A 17,953-nucleotide genomic window follows, 5' to 3' on the forward strand; every position below is an offset into this window, starting at 1 on the left:
CTACCCCATTTCATCTGTCTCTCCACTTTCAATAAAAACAAAGTATTTTTAAAGTAGGCCAAAAAATTATCTAAAATAAGTTTTATGCAACATTTTGTCATCTCGAGTTGAAATGGGTGAGAAATACTTAAATGCAAAATTAACACGATTGCTTTCGTAGCACGGACCCTTTCCCTCGATTATCCACTAGATGGCAGTGTCGGTTAACAGTGGATTTTGACCCCTTTGTCTTTGGTTACACTTTTAGCCTACTGGAAAATAAGCAGAAAACCAAAATAACCATAGACTTTTCATGTGGTCATCGGTTGAACAGAGTCCCTAGATGCAAGCTGCGTCCTTTTATGATTAAATAAGATGAACCTATTGATGAATAATTATCAAATTGAACTCTTGTCACTTAAACAGACCACCGTAATTACAGACTAAACACAGACATTTCGGTTTACATTTTTTATTTAAAAAGAGCACATACAACCTTCAGCCTGGTCCTGGGCTCAAGTGAACCAACATGGTAGGGCCATCCTGTCACCAGCCGACCAGGCCTTTCCTTAAATCTGAGGGTGTAAATATTACATAACACACTTGAAAATCGCCCGGGCTGGTTCAGTGCTGAGAACAGGGACACACACTTAGCACACCTTTCTCCCACGTCTCAACAGGCGCGAGCCTGAAATGTTGTAAAAGAAGCCATAGTGGCATTGATTTAATGTAGGAAATATAAAAGCTAATGACCCCATTGTGCTTTTCTAACCTGAACCATATAATAAATAGGCTAGTATAGCCTACTTTACCTTATCTCCCGTCCCAACAGTTCATTCGAGTTCAATAGGCTACCTGTTTATTAGAACCGAAACATCAACACCGACAAGGTAAAGAGAAGGAGAACATAAAGCAAATGTTTTTGTTATTATCATGGGCCCTATAATATTATACACGCTTTTCTCTCAGCGTAGTTCTGACGTCAGAGATGAATGGTGCCGATGCGCAGTGATTTTAGAGCTGTCATTCACCAGAGATCACAACGGAACACGGGACGATCCTCCTTCACTATAAAAGCACCACACATCAAGCGAGCCCATTTGAAATGGATGAAATGGCTTTTGGGCATCATAAAGGGAAGCTGATGTAATGTTTGTTATTGGATCTTGAGAAGAACAAATGCCTAGGCTACTTTAAAGCGGAAGCATAGTGAAATAACCTTTGTTCTCAACATTTTACAAAGATGTAGCCTATAGCTATTTGAGGAATAAGTTGATAAATAAAATTAATAAATCGATGACATTTAGGCCTATTCAGATTTTTCTTTGAATAAAAATACTCCTACGGAAACGTGTTTTTTGCAGCTATACTTCAAGTTCAATATTTAGTCCTATGCAACTAGAATGGACATTGCTTTTACTTTGAAGGCGTGGTTTCCGTTGTTGTCCAGCAACCTGTGTGTGATTGACGCAGCTGAAGGCGCAAGCGAGAGAAAGAGGGAGGTTGAGTTGACACTGTGACACACTCACACGGGGACTAGGTTAAATATTCGTTGACCGGTTCGCTGTCGCTCGGTACCGGGTGTGAAACTGAACGTCGGAAGACTTGAGGCTCGCTACAAGCCGCGGGTTCAACGGGAACACGTAGGACGGCAGCCTCCTCCCTCGCTGGTAAGTCGGACTGGTGTTAGTGCATGCAGCCTGACGGTTTGGGCCCGTGTAGTAAATATGGGACAACTTAGCTGGGCTCCGTTGAATTTCAGTAGGGGACCTTTCATTAATGCGCATCCTGCCTGTGTTTTTGACAGCGTACGTGTGTGTGTGTGTGTGTGTGTGTGTGTGTGTGTGTGTGTGTGTGTGTGTGTGTGTGTGTGTGTGTGTGTGTGTGTGTGTGTGTGTGTGTGTGTGTGTGTGTGTGTGTGTGTGTGTGTGTGTGTGTGTGTGTGTGTGTGTGTGTGTGTGTGTGTGTGTGTGTGTATATGTATGTAGTTGGCGCAGGCTGGTCTGCGCTGTCAGGTTTTTGTGTATGCAGCCAGCAGGCATGTTGACAGGGGAAGGTTGGGGGGGGGGGGGGGGGGTGGAGGATCCCATATGTGCAGTAGCCTAGGACCTATGCAGGGAAGATAAACAACAATGCTTTGATATCCCAGTTTGGTGACAGTGTAGTGAAATATATCTCCTTAAATGCACATACTACCTAGCTATTCCTATGTTATAGGCCTATATGTTTGGAATAGGGACCCAAGTGTTGCTACAGTGACTGCTTGATGGTATCTTTAATGTGATAATCCCACATAGACAGGATCATGTATGTTCCAGTACTGAAGAAATGTACTCATGGTGTAACGTTTTCCTGCATACATGGGACAGGCTGCAGATATAGCCCAGAGTGTAAAAATAAAAATGTTAATCCTGCAGTAAAAATAACCTACTTAATTTTTTTTGGACTAATACCACATACCCTTATGTTACTACCATAAATCCTGTGGTGTGTGTCCCTATGATATTCCTTCTGTGATGCATAGTCAATTCTGGGGGTTCGTTAGATTGTAAACTACTGTTGATTTTTTTTTCCAGACTTTTATTTCCTATTATCTTTGACCTTCATTGGTACTATATCATGCTTCAGAGAAAATAAAAAAATCCCATACAAGTTGACTTAACCAATGCCATTTTAAATCTCTATTGTCTTATCCCACAGAGGCAATGAGAGTGGGGGAGCTATTATAACAGTTCCTTGATACCTTATATGTACACACACACACACACACACACACACACACACTACTTCCTAATAAATCAATACGCCGCCAGCACCTTGAACAGTTACACGACCAACCCTAAAGCGTGCATGACTGGTACATCACTTTCCTTAATATGTTGACATGTCAGAACGACTAGAGGGCTAATAATTAAAATACCAAACTGTTTTCACATCACCTTTTCTCAACCTGTAATTTCACACATCACCTGGTTTAAGTGATTACTGACACGCAGACTCACCCACACACCCATACACTCCTTTGGGAAAGGAAAGATGTCTAGATGTGGGCTTGCAGTTCCTGGTTTGACATAGCCCGCCACCACACAACAGCCCATGTCGATCTCACCTAACCTGCTCTCTCAGCCTCAGTGTGCACCAGCCATGTGTGTGTGTGTTTGTGTTTGGGGATTGGGTGTGTGCGCACATGAAAGCAGGCACAAGTGTGTGCATGTCTCCTTTCATGGCTTCAGTTTTTTGAAACACCTCTTTCTTGTCAGTTTTCAGGAGAGTTGATGTAACTTTTGTGTTAGTGTGTGAGAGAGCGTGGGGAGTGGGGGGAGCGAGACAGAGCAGAGACGGATAGAGATGTCAGGCTGCTATTATAAGAAAAATGACTCACTCTTTCCTCACAGGTACAGTACGACTGAGGATCACATAAACCTCCCAAAAGTATTTTTTCTAGGCTTTCATAGTTTGATTTGAGCAACCACAGACTGCTGGTTAGGTTAGAGGCGCTTTTATTTCTTCATCTAACTATTTCTAGTTGTTAGGCAGGTTCCCCTGGCAACAGTGATTTGGTTTTCTGTTGTCTTTGTGAATCCAGGTGAGTGAGACACACCTAGGGGAGGGTTGCTCCTCCCAGGAATGTTCTTTGCTTGTGCATTGTGTCTTTTTTGCACTCTATGCTTTTGGCACGCAGGTAGATTCCAGGAAGAGGAATGCCTTGCCTCTCCTAGAGGCGACATTCCATAATCAGGGCAGTGAAGCAACAGAGCAGGGTCAGACATGCGGGTGCAGCGGTATTTGAGGAAAATCAGGTTAGAATGGTAGATTCTCTCACATCCCAGAAGCTAGATCAAATGACACAACTTTGAGGTACTGCTTAGTAAATGCGTAATGGCTTTAACCTAGCATAAACTAACCGTTATACATACAGTATACTATCTATAGAATAGTGTTATATAATAGATGATAGATATATAATAGATAGAAGTAATGTACCATTATGTGTGTTAAGAAGTGTTACCCAAACAAATCTAAATATGGTGGAGAGCCAAATGGACAATGATGCAATATACTAAAGTGGCTCCAAGGAACTTTCAGTTTGAGTTTATTCTAGCAGGTCCTTTGGACCAAAGCGGTAGTGTCTTTACCACGCCAGCTGTTCTAAAGGCCTTTTCCTGGGTGAGCGTATCCGGACAAAGGCATTAAGAAAAACTACTATAAAATGGATGAATGTTTGATCCCTCTCTCTGTCCCTTGTGGTATCGTTTACACCCTCAGATCACCAGAAGATGGGATTGAATTGAACGGAGCACTGGCATCGCAGGCTGAGCAAAAGGTCTGTGAATATCTTCTCGCTTTCAAATTCCTGACACCACCTCCACAGATCTACAGCTGGTTTTACAATCGACCAAACTGCCTCCGCCCACCTCGCCTCACCTCACTTCCACCCACGCAGGAGGAGATGGAGAAGTGACTGGAGAGCAGCCAGCAGCATCACAAGGCAGCTGCCCGTCCACCAGCAGCCATGGCGGGCCTCAAACGCCATCGTGACGGGAAGATCGCCGGGATGTACGACCTGGACAAGACGCTGGGTCGTGGACACTTTGCTGTGGTCAAACTGGCTCGACACGTATTCACTGGGGAAAAGGTATGCCAGGCCATGTCTGTACACGCCAGTGCATTGCTTTGACGCCAGTCATTGAATTTACTCATATTTAAGTAGCTTGAATAGATTCCAGCCTCACCCTTTAGAGAGAGAGACGTACACTTGAAGAAATGTGAGCAATGGGGTTAGGTTGCCAATGCCAACATCTTATGTGGTTCTTGTCCTTTGCCAATGTTTGAGCATCACTTGTTGGTTTGACCTTGTTTTCTGAGGCGTTTCAAACCTGACGAGTCTAATCTCTAAACACTTTTTAGTAATGCTTTTGTCTGACGCCATCCCAATATCTTTAGCATGGCCGCTACAGATCAGCTTCAATCCAGAAATATCACAACCTCCACAGATTGCAAACGTTGCTGCTGATAGTTATAGATTGGGACATACTGTATGTAGAACATGACTTATTTTTAAAGTGTCACCATGCTCTTGTCTTCTAGGTTGCAGTGAAGGTGATAGATAAGACCAAGCTGGACCCGGTGGCTCGGGCACACCTCTTCCAGGAGGTGCGATGCATGAAGATGGTGCAGCACCCCAACGTGGTGCGCCTCTACGAGGTCATCGACACAGCCACCAAGCTCTACCTCATCCTGGAGCTGGGAGACGGAGGAGACATGTACGACTGCATCATGAAGCATGACGGAGGCCTCACGGAGGAGGTGAGTGCAATAGTGGGCAGCAGAGGGGCCAATAGGTTCCACAGACACAGTCTCAGAGGAAGGTTCATCCTACCTGCAAAAGAGTCCGCCTCTATCTCCAGGGGACGTGCTCTATATAAGGCCAGAGAAAAGAGATCAATAAAGTTTCATATTGGTGTTTAAGTGTCTAGTATATTGGATGCAGTTATTTGTCTGTGTCTAGTTGAGAATATTTAGTTTAACTGCAGTGAAGGACAGTTCACTTTTAGTGAGAAGATCTTCAATGCAGTGCGCATACCGATTCTTTAAAGTTAATCAATTCCAGACACGAGGAAGCAACCGTGTGACATTGAAAGCAGGGAAAAGGATTGAGGCGTTTTCAAACTCTCCCATTTTAATTGCGACATTTGACTGACTCTTTCCGTCCCCCTAACTAGTGATTTTGACAACAAGCATTGTCCAGAATCACTGACTCCCCCTTAAAGAATGGATCTAGAGACAGAATAGGGTAAGCTTAGCATCCGAACTGGAGAAAGAGAGAAATGGCTGTACAAAAGACAAGAGCCAGGTTAGCTGTTTCCCGCTTCCTCTAAGCCCTAATGCTTGGCTAAATGCATGTCATTCAGATGGATAGGAGCATCTTAATTGCCTATAGCTGTAAATGTGTTGCTAGCCGTCCATCCAGTTGTGTTTGTGGCCTTTCCACATCTTATTTTACTGAGATACACTACTATTGCTGGCTACCATGTGTGTGTCTCTCCTCTCTCTCTCTCCCAGGTGGCCAAGTGTTTCTTCGCCCAGATCGTCCACGGCATCTCCTACTGCCACCGGCTTCACGTGGTGCACAGGGACCTGAAGCCGGAGAACGTGGTGTTCTTTGAGAAGCAGGGCGTGGTCAAGCTCACCGACTTTGGCTTCAGCAACCGCTTCCAGCCCGGGAAGACGCTCAACACCTCCTGCGGCTCGCTGGCCTACTCTGCCCCTGAGATACTGCTGGGGGACGAGTACGACGCTCCTGCCGTGGGTAAGTTCTCCACAGCTTATTTAACAGAGAGATACTGTATATCTGTGCTCATTCATCAAGGAGTCAGGGAACCTTATCAGCTTTTACCTTTTCTCTGAAATGGCACACTGCCCCCCCTCCCCCCCTCCACCCCAGTCCATAATAGAGTGTTTGTGTGTTCCCAGCAGCAGGTACAAGCTGTCCTTTTTACTGTATATGAGCCTGCTTAACTGTCGCTTTCACATTCAAACACTCTATCTGCCTATATGGCCCCGCTGGTAGATAGCTCAGCGTACACATTATGTGACCCACAGTACTTTAGAGGAACAGCTCAAAGTTCAACATGCGCCTGGCACTCTGACTTTTCATTGAAATTAAAAACACACGCTGCGTTCCAAATCGCATACTTTTTTATTTAATTGTATTATTATATTATAAAAAATATGTAATTTGCATTCGGTAGGCATACAATTGGGACATACTTTTACTTATTTATTTCATCAAATGCAGATTTGCACACTCAAAATCACGACGGGATGTAGTAGGGCATCCTGGTATTTTTAATCTGACCACATGTATTTATTAGGACTTCCTAGATATTTTTCTACCATACTAAATAGCAGGGAATTATGGGGATTTGAACTGGAACGTATAGCAACAGAATTGCACACACAGTTCTACACCTGCAGTTTATTTTTAGGGCCGCAGTTCACGCTCATTGACAGTCACGCTGCAAAAGAAAATCTGATATCAGGTCAGGCTGAAATTGGTTTCCCCCAGCAGCCGCAACCCCCTCCCTACATTTTCTCCCATCGATAGAGGTTCTCATCCTTTCTGAGCCACAGCTTAGGTATTAAATTGAAATGTAATGGAAAAGAAATGGAACGGAAGCGTGCAGATGCAGGATGAAAGGAAGAGGGGGGAGAAGAACTGTAGAGAGAGGAAAAAAGGACAAGAGAAAAGAGAAGAGGAAAAAAAAGCATCAGTGGTCCCTGTGTTTACCCAGAGGCCACTGCGTCAGAGCGAGGGAGAAGCATTTCCTATGTTGTTTCTGAGTGGATTTGCAGTGGCTATTTCCTCCTGCCTGCCTGCCCTGCCTCTTGTCGCAGTCTTTTCTGTGCAGACGAGCTGCTCCCGAAAATAATGAAAGTGGAGCCGCCCGTAATAGTTTCTGTCATTTGACTTGCGTGTGTGTGACTTTGGATCATGATGGTGTGAGTAGCTGGATACGCATGGGGTCAGCTGTCCTGCAAAAGTCTGTCTGAGCTCTTGAACCACATGACATGATTATCAGATGTTTGTGGACCTTTTAAGTGTGTGTGTGTGTGTGTGGTCCTCTGGCGTTTGCCCCCCCCCCCCCCCCCCCCACACACACACACCGCCTGTGTTCGCTTTTGTTCATTCAGCTGAGACGATGACGGTTTGATTGCGAGGAGGATTATCCATCCAGCCGAGATGTAATATTGTGCGATTCTATCAGCGGTGCAGCTTGATGTGGAACACAGCCGGTGGTACTGAGTGGCGTTTCGGGGGGCTTTGAGGTTACCTGGGCCCCTGGGATCACGTCGCTGCCAAGGTGCCTGTCTGCAGGGTGCTGGGTTTCGCGGGGCGGCGTGCCAGGTGGCGGCCAGCCCAGATTTTCCGTGCAGAGAGAGAGAGACATAAAGAGGCTGTCCTCGGTTCTCTCAAGTCGGACTTAGTTGCTCTTTTGAGGAAGCGCTGAAAATAAATTTGAGATGAAAAGGCGATCCAAAATAGACATCGGGAGGGGGGGGGGAGGGAATGTTGCGCCAGCAGTCAGTCGTACATTGCAGAGGGACAGCCAATTAGCAGGAGCCCAACACAGGCCTAAGTGCAACAAAGCTGACCAAGGCTACATTGGTTTGTCTATTCATCAAGTTTTTTTTAACCAGCAGTTCAACTTGACTACTAAACATTTCTCTTACATGCTTGTCTTACCAAGAAGTCACACACAGTGTTATAAAACTATCTACCTGTTATTACATGCATGACAAGTTTTTTCATTACTGAGCCCATAACGTACTAACTTTTTGGACAATGTAACCACTTGTTAGACTTTGTGTAAGTTATTACATCATGGACAAAACAAAAAATTACTTTCTCCTGACAGTGTTATAATTCTATTACATATTGTGTGTGTGTGTGTGTGTGTGTGTGTGTGTGTGTGTGTGTGTGTGTGTGTGTGTGTGTGTGTGTGTGTGTGTGTGTGTGTGTGTGTGTGTGTGTGTGTGTGTGTGTGTGTGTGTGTGTGTGTGTGTGTGTGTGTGTGTGTGTGTGTGTGTGTGTGTGTGTGTGTGTGTGTGTGTGTGTGTGTGTGTGTGTGTGTGTGTGTGTGTGTGTGTGTGTGTGTGTGTGTGTGTGTGTGTGTGGCAAAAATCAGACAAGCAAGATTATTAAGATCAGGATGAGTAGCACTGATGTTCTGTTACTACTATTTGCACAACTCTATGTCCACCACTCAGGAGAGGAAAGTGGGGATAAGTTAAATATTGATTTCTGCTTCCTGTTCAAGAAGCACAAGCTACACTTTGAAAAGAAAAAAAAACTAACTTACCTAATAGCTATTACAAAGAACATATCCCGGGCACATGCATAATTCAGAGCATACATACATTATCTGGGCATAATGAACTAGTAGAAAGATTATTATTATTATTTATTTTTTCCTATCAGCAAAAGATGTTGCATAATGATCGTCAGGGCAGGATGCTGAACTTGGCCCCACTCAGCCTCGGGGGGGGTGGGGGGGTTTGGGGGGTTTAACAGTGTCAGAAACACAAGGGAGAGTGGTTGCTGCTTATCTCCAGGGGAGGGGGGGAAGGCAATTGGTGTTCTAATGCAGTGCATGGCAGCAGTAAAGGGGTGTTTACCCATCACAGCTGTGGCCGATAAGTGAGCCCGGTCGTCGTTAGCTCAAGTGATGGTAACGTGCGGTGACACCAATAGCAGCGTTACACCCAGAGATGTGTCAGCCATCTGCTTTCTATATAAAGTTCTCCAGGAAGGAAGTTTGGCGGCCCGCTGACGCAAGTAATGACGGAGCAGGGTCACGGTTGCTAGGATACGTTGGCCAGAGTTAGTAAGATGGTGCCGGGGGTGGGGGGGGTGGGACTGCAGCAGCGTTTGCATCCCTGTATCTACACTATGAGACGGCCCCTTCACAGAGGTATAAATACTCTCCACACCCACAACAAGTCAACTGGCACATTTGCTTCAACAGATTGAAATCTCCGGCGTATCCTGGCAAACTGTAGGGACGTGAAGGAATGTGAAGACGCATCACCATGGGTGTTGGGGAGGATAAAGAGACACTTTTAAGCTCACTTTGCCACCTCTTTTCAGACTTGATGTATCAAACTGATGGAAGTTACACAAGCACATGATGGTCTGCTCAGGTGGTAACTGATAACGTCTGCCGTTCTGTCTATGGATAAAAAGTAATTTACGGGGTGTAGTGGATAGAGCGCGTACCATATTGGCTCCGGCCTTCGTTGCAGTGGTCGCGGGTTCAAATCCGACCCGTGGACCTTTACTGCAGGTCATCTCCCCTCTCTCTCTATCTCCCCACTTCAACTCTGTACTATCTAATAAAGCTTGAAAATGCCAAAAGGGTTGAGTCAGAGGAGATGCATTGGGCTCTGGTCAGGCAGCGCTTCTGCCCCATGTCCCTGATGGATGGGAGCGGGGACCCGATGATTTTCTCCGCTGTTCTCACCACTCTCTGCAGAGACGTCCAGTCTGAGGCATTGCAGGCCCCAAACCAGACGGATCTCTGGATCTGGAAGGAAGTGCAACAGAAGCTTCAGATCTGTTGATAATGATTGCTTGAACATCTTTTCAGACTTTTTAGAACAAGCATGGGCTCAAAGAAAGATGAGGCTGTATCGATGATTTTTCGAAGTGATATTTTCTGTTATTATGTCTGTGGGTGTTTCCTGGCAATTATGTTTTTTTTATGTTATGAAGAAGAAGAAAAAAATGCTTTCACTGCCATTCATTTACCCACTGCGCTACTTCACATTGAAATACATGTAAAACCCAGAAGCCCAGCATCGTAAAGAGGTCAACATACTGACAGAGAAACTGCAAGCATTTGCAATACTGCCTCTCTCCTTGTAGTCAGCATGTGACTGCACAATGTGTGTCAGTGGAGCATCTTGCTGACCAGTGCAGCGGAGAATGCCCAGAGCAACAAAATAAGTTGCTTCTTTTTACATTGGATAATCGGGCCGAGAGAACTGTTCCATGAAATTAGCATTTGTATGAAGCTTTGAGGGATGAACACGTTAACCCACTTTCCCGAGAGATTGCGTGTGTGCATGCGCGTGTGTGTATGTCTGTGTGTGCGCACGCATGATGGCGATGGCAGGCAGCGGTGCGTAGCTTCATCCTTGGTTAGGCAGATGTGTCCTAAGCTAGTGCATATTTATGGAAATAGCTCTGGTGAAATACAATGCATGCTTCATTTGAACTGGGTGGAAGACAGCTCTTGTTTTTTTTATCATGTGTTTATATATATATATATATCTAGGTCACTAAGAAGAAAAACATATGTGGTTCATTTTGTTGTTTTATCTTTTCTTTAATCTTACTAACTTATTTCTCATATTTGTGTGCACGCATGGAAGTTTTTGCCATGAACAAACAGCATTCTCTCCATGTCTGTGCAGATATCTGGAGTCTGGGTGTGATCCTCTTCATGCTGGTCTGTGGTCAGCCCCCCTTCCAGGAGGCTAACGACAGCGAGACGCTCACAATGATCATGGACTGTAAATACACAGTGCCTCCACACATCTCCCATGCATGCCGAGAGTGAGTATGATGCCCGTCCACTCGCATGCACACACAGACAGACAGACAGACAGACACACACACACACACACACACACACCCACACACACACAGATGGACGGAGTGCTCTGCAGGTGCTGCATATTTCATGTGTGTAGATGTGTGAAGAAAAGAGGCCGAGGAGACCGGTTGTCCTGCGTGCACTCGGTGCTGCAGTCAGCTGCTCAGCCAGAGATGCAGTGCCGCGTTAAGTGTGTCTAATGCACCCTTTAAAATCGGCCCCTCTATTTTTAACATTGCGAGGGTTTGACGATGCGTCAACGGCGCAGCAGGGCAAAGAAGGTGCTGAATACATTTTGAGTGGCTGTAGCTTTGGAAAACTCACAGTTTTCACACATGACTAGACTTATCTTGACTTCACTTATATTGGCACCCGTCCTGGTTCATGTGTTGTTTGTTTGAACCTTTAAACAAATTGCTTGGCCATGTGGCCTTCATGAAACAGCACTGCTGCCTATTTTGTTAGAACGGTTTAGCGAGTTAGGTTGGTCAAGCTTCACCTATCTTAACTGTAAAGCGGTAAATGGGCAGATTGTTGACAAGTTTTCAAGGTGAGCTGTGCTCTTGGATATCAGCTCATGAGGTTTTGTTTGTCATGTCAGCAGAGTTATTTTTTCAAAATGTATTGTATTGAATAAAGTTCATCTATAACCTCTTGTCGGAGGCACTGGATAGCTATTATTGGATAGCTTTTTCAATTATAATTCTGTTTAATTATAAGGGGTAGCTGTGTGGGCTACCTGCTAGCTTTAACATCTATTCATAAATATGCAGGTGTGCCACACAGACTTGTAATAACTCGGATCTTATTTCCTTGTTGACTGCTTTTTTTAAATCAGTAATAATAATTCTGTATTACAGCTACAGCAAGCACAGTAGGTCAAAGCTCATCCAGAAGTCGTAAACTGTGATGGATGTTTTCAGTCTGATAAACATGTGCCAAGATTAACTTGTTGAGTACAACGTTATTATTATTGATATGAAGGATAGCCAGAACCAAAAGACCTGTGGTGTTTTTCAAAATGCCAGCTCATGAACATGATATGATTTTCTCCCTAAAATACTACGTGAATGTTAAAGTCTATCCACTGCTGGAGCGCTTGCCAGATGTTTGTGTACTTCCTCCATAACAGCGACCCCCTCTGCCTCTCCCTCCAGTCTCATAGGCCACATGCTGCAGAGGGAGCCCAAGAACAGAGCCACCCTGGAGGAGATCGAGGGCCATGAGTGGCTGCAGGGTGTGGACCCCTCCCCGGCCACCAAGCTGTCCACCCCTCTGGTGTCCCACCGCAGCCTGTCTGAGGACGAGCACGGCTCCATCATCCAGCGCATGGTGCTGGGGGCCATCGCAGACCGGGATACCATCACAGAGTATGTGTCCCAGTACCCTCCCATCTCGCATGCATACATTACCATGCTGCTATTCTTTCCTGTGTAATCGACAAAGATTCGCCACGGTCCACTTAGTCCAACCAAGGCTTAATTGAGTGTCGTCAACAGTTTAATTGCCGTTGACAACAAGCTGGCAGTCGATACCGAGCTGTTGCCATGTCAAATTAAAACTGCACTGGGGTTTGGTGCTGACTGATGTGCATATCTCTACTGTGTGTGTGTGTGAGAGAGTGTGCGCGTGCATGTGTGTGTTTTGGAAATCAATTTGATTTCTGTTTACCATCTTCCCAGGGCCCTGGAGTCGAATCAGTATAACCATATCACAGCTACTTACTTCCTGCTGGCTGAGAGGATGCTGAGGGACAAACAAGAGAAGGAGCAGCACAGCCAGACACGATCACCCAGCCCCAGCAAGGCCCAGTTCAGGTACACACACACACACACACACACACACACACACACACACACACACACACACACACACACACACACACACACACACACACACACACAGAGACACACACACAGAGACACACAAGCATTTCTTAAGATAGACAGAGTGCTGCCTTTGCAGTGCTACATACTGTCAGTTTCCAGGGGGGCAGTTTGACAGCAGACTGACAGATGGAGCTTCTTCTCAGCAGAGAATGTGGGACGGGCTGAGAATAGAAGAGCTTTTGCAGATCAGCAACATTATAAGGGATGTACCAACTAAAATACATCTTTATCTTGAGTCAAAGTAATCTGACCCTCAGATTACTGTGACTATCTGAGGGTAGTAGGTACATTACATATCAATATATATTTGTATTTAGCCCCTATTCATAGAAAGTAAGGGGGCAGCCCTTTTTTTTAGGTTCATATCTTGAACACCATGCAAGGCTGCCCATCTGGAATTAGCCTGTATCATGTTGACTATCTCTACTGGTGTGTTACATAAGTACAACCTGGCTATTACACAACTGTTTTTTTTAAATGGCTGGAATACAACAGTGCAATGTGACCAATATAAACAGCGTAATTCTTCAACATTCTTGTTCAAATTTGCATTTTTCATTTAACCTTTATTTATACTCGAGAGATCAATTGAGAAATACAGAACATATTTGAATAGAAACAAAATATGTTAGTTAAAGGAAAAGGTTCAACATTTATGGATACACACTTTACTCTTCCAGAGAAAGGGTTGATACCAATCTCAAGTTTGTACAGTAATGAAGCTACTGCTTGCAGTTGTTTAGCTTAGCCTAGCATAACAAATAGTACAGTACAAGGGGTGAAAGGTTAGCTTGGCTCTATTGTATGTTGCTCTTTTATTCTTGTCCTCTTTTTATTGGGCAGAAACATGTCTACTAATATCTTTTAATCTGAGAATCTGTGTGTTTCCATCCATACACACGTAAACGTGGTACAAATGATCTTTTGTGGCGTTGCATACAGTATGTCATTATTCCTTGGCAATACAATGCGTTCATTAGCGAGCGGTTCTGGTGTAGCTTTGCACAGAACCAGGCTAGCTGTATGCTAAGCTATGCTAGGCCTCACCTCCGCTCTGTACTCAACGCACACACACAACAGTGGAGTCCATCTCATTTAACTCAACAAAGCAAATAAGTGTATTTACCAAAATGTTGTATATTTCAAGTGTTTTTAATTTATAAAGTCTAACCATATAAATACAGTATCACCAATTCTGTGTAACCCATTTAACCTAGAGTCATGTGTGTGTTTAACCCTTCACAGGCAGTCCTGGCCCACCAGAGTGGACGTTCACCAGGACGTCAGTGACGGCTTGGGGGGTCCGTCCATCTCCCACCCCGGGGGGCCACAGTCCCCTGCCCGCAGTGCTGAGAGCCTCCACAAAGGCCCCAGACCCAAAACGGCCCTGCTTGACCTCAGCCACCGACACGACAATCCCAACCCAGCATCCGGCCAGCAGCGGCAGCAACAGAACCAGGAGAGGGGGCTGAGGCCTCTGGTGAAGCCCCACTCCAACCCCCTCCGGCTGGGCTCACTGGCCTCGGGGGGCCCCTGCAAAACTCGTAGTCCCAGTCTTTTCAGCGTGGAGGAGGATGAGGAGGAAGAGGGGGAGGACGACAAGCGTTTATCTGCCCTTCCTGCTCAGGTGGTGCTACGTTGCAAAGCCTCCTCTGCCTCTTCCTCCATGTCTTCTCCTGCTAACCGGCTGACCTCCAGGATGAGCGCTCCAGTTCTGAACCAGATCCATGAGGAGGACACAGAGGAGGAGGAGGAGGACATGAAGGAGCTGCGTGGACTTGGCCCACCCAAGCCCAGCCTCAGCCTCAATCTAAACGCTAGAATACCATCACCGTCAACGCTCACGTCAGCACTGTCCTGTGCGTCTTTCACCCCGGGCTCAGAGACTAGTGACGATGAGACAGACAGTCACCACATACCAGACACGTTGGTGTTAGGGGGACAAGGGGAAGGGAGTAAAGAGGGTAGAGACAGATGTGGGTCGGGGCAGGACAGCCCCCCAAACTGTGCTAGTCCTGGATCGGGCCAAGGCAAGGGCACTGCCAAAGCTCCCAGCGGCCTGGTGGAAAGCCTTAAGCTGATGAGCCTGTGTCTGAGCTCTCAGTTCCACAACTTGACGGGGGGAGGAGGAGGGGAGGGAGGTGGCAGCGGTGGTGTGGTCGGTGGGGACGCCCAGGACCGTCCCGTGTGGAGGATGTGCATGGGAGGCTCTACCGGCAGCCTGGATAAGGTCTCTCTCCTGGGTGGGCCTTCGCCGCGGGGGAACCTGTACCACCACCAGCCCCCTCTGCTGGGAGACGCACTGGTGGACCCGCTGCTGGAGGGGCCCTGCACGGCCACACTGAGGCTGGGAGAGCTGGACCTGGCCCGGGAGAACCACAGGAACATGAAGAACCGTGCGCTGCAGATGCCTCTGAGCGACAAGACTCTGTCCGTTAACATCCACCGGAGCCCCAAGGAGGGTCTGCTCTGCACCCCCACCCCACACAGCTGCTGCCAGGTCATCTAGATAAGAGCGTGGACGGGCCAGCTGCACCCCCCCCCCCCCACCACCACCACACTCCTCCACAACCTCATCTTCACATCCCTGATCGTCCTGCTATTGTTTCAGTCAGCTACCACTGGCAACAATTTTGCATTTTATGTTCTTTCCTATTATTTAATACTTAGAGGATGGAAAACTTGCAGAAAGTCCAAATGCCAACCTTGCACATTGAGAGACGTGAAAGGTCTCCACAGAGGAGACTGGGTGCCATGCCAAGTATGTGATTAAACAGGACTCTAAGGGGACACGGGTGTGTTTTGAATGAAAGACATTAAGTATGGGAACAGATACAGGAGGTGCTCACATCCTTGCTCTTACACACTCATATATACATATATAAAATTATACTGTATGTACACAGTTTTTGCACATCCACAAGCAGACACAAACACACACACACACACACACACACCTACAACACTCTCTGATAAGCTGACAAAGGGGAAAGATAATGAGCGGATGTCTTTGAGTATCTCATTTTACGTATCGTCTTTTTTAATACTTTTGGCAATTTTAAATTATTTTTTGAGACAATCATTTTATCAAGTTTTTTTTTTCCTTTTTTAAAAAAAAGTTCTGCCTGAACGAGTGAAACTACGACTGTGTTTTCATTGGAACGAGGACAGACAACAGGGTGGAAATGGACAGCAGCACTGGCGTATGACGGAGGCACACAGTATTTTGTAGTCTATCACTGTTTTATTTTTCTATCTCCGACGTGCTCCGCGGACCGGGAACGGAAAAAAAACGCACACTCACTTGTCAAGTCTCTGCGCTGTTACACGGCAGAGTTTGTACATATGTGAATAACATCCTAGTAGTATTGACAGTAAAGTTGTATTGCAGTAGACACCTGAATACTAGATCCTTATACACCATTGTTCTTCACTGCTTAATGGATACTCAAGGTTTTGGTTGAACCCAGAGCTTGAAATGTGTTTGGTTGGCTGCAAAACAACATTGAAAGAGATTTAAGAATCAACCAAACAAATTCAATTATTCTACATGTACCTAATGGCAGCTCTTTTAAATTCAAAGACACCTGGGAAGAACCTAAACCATGTGTATCTCTTAGCCATACCAGGATCACAGTAGCCACTGTTGTAGCGTATTCCAAGACGAAAAACAACAAAACGGGGGGGGGTTTTCAATAGAACATAAAAACACCGCCACCCCCCCCCCTCCCCCCACCACCACCTTCAAGTGTCGGTCTGTGTGTCTGGATGTGTGACCCAACCTCAGTGGAATATATAACTTGACAGTGCATGTGTTTTGCTGTAGCAACCTAACTCTTAACCACTGAGGTCAATCCACCTGCTGTATCTACCTAACAGATTTCAAACGGTCACTTTACTGTAGCCCCACAGCAATACCAGCGACTGCAAAATGTACAAGAAAAAATGGATGTGCCATAAAATCTGTCTCGAGCATATTGTACTGTATGTATGTATGTATGTATATGATAGAGATCTATTCAAATAAAATGATGTGAATGATTGTCTGAAGTCCGTTTCTTGACTTTTTGGGGAGTGAGAGTCGGATTGTTTGCCATGGTGGCGAGGAATTCATATTCTGTGATGACTCACATTCTATTTGTGTGGGTTTAAAAGATGATTTAGATTTCTTTAAGAATTTGACTGTTTTTGGTGCAGGCTTAAAAAAAACACAATATGGGGTAAATGTATAGGAAATACAGTATAACGGAACAGGAGAAAATAAGTGACTGGAACATTTTGTGATTTCTTTAAATAAACGGAAATTTTTACAGAATTTGGTTTGAACATGGACCTGAAATCATCCATGAGTGTCAGGTTACCAGTGAACTTAACTGTGTATTGCTTTTTTTTGTCTGTTTTTTTAACAATAGCTTGTACTATTTTGATGGGTAGAGTATTAAGACTTAAATATTACAGAATAATATTATTCAAAGGGGGCACCCTACAGTTTTTCTGGGCAAGTAAAATCCAGTCATGTCAGATTACATAATGGGAAATGAAAGATCCAGTGTTTTGGGAGCTTAAGCCACACCTAAGATTAAAGGATATTTCTTTTTTTTTCATGTTAAAGTGTCCAAGTAATGTCACTAACCATTACTTTGTCTTCATGCAGAGAAAGAAGATCCTTGACGTTTAAACCTTTATTTTTTCATACTATAATAGCCAGAATTTTGACACTTAGTTAAGCATCATTTACCCTTTAATTTAAGATTCACACAGTATAGTTTCTGGCTGCCGGCTAAGATACATCATAAAGGGCGGATATAGTTAGTGCCTATGTTTAGTTAGCAGATGTTTGTTGTTGTTGTTGTTGTCCCCATAGAGGAGACTTGACAGAGCAGAACGGGCCAGCCTGCATTACACATTAACCCATTGAGTTTA

General features: G+C 45.2%; 1 protein-coding gene across 1 annotated transcript; it reads left to right on the forward strand.

Moving 5' to 3' along the window:
• The first annotated feature begins 1,451 nt into the window (after positions 1–1,451).
• On the forward strand, positions 1,452–17,062 carry LOC307264348 (SNF-related serine/threonine-protein kinase-like). Its single transcript, XM_080045749.1, has 9 exons — positions 1,452–1,649; positions 4,246–4,303; positions 4,424–4,615; positions 5,068–5,286; positions 6,043–6,289; positions 10,960–11,101; positions 12,299–12,511; positions 12,824–12,958; positions 14,276–17,062. The coding sequence occupies exons 3-9, from the start codon at positions 4,493–4,495 to the stop codon at positions 15,537–15,539; spliced, it is 2,343 nt and encodes a 780-aa protein (XP_079901875.1). The 5' UTR covers positions 1,452–1,649; positions 4,246–4,303; positions 4,424–4,492; the 3' UTR covers positions 15,540–17,062.
• Positions 17,063–17,953: the final 891 nt, after the last annotated feature.

This window comes from Ammodytes marinus, assembly GCF_949987685.1.
Source record: "Ammodytes marinus genome assembly, chromosome: 17".
Lineage (NCBI taxonomy): Eukaryota > Metazoa > Chordata > Actinopteri > Uranoscopiformes > Ammodytidae > Ammodytes > Ammodytes marinus.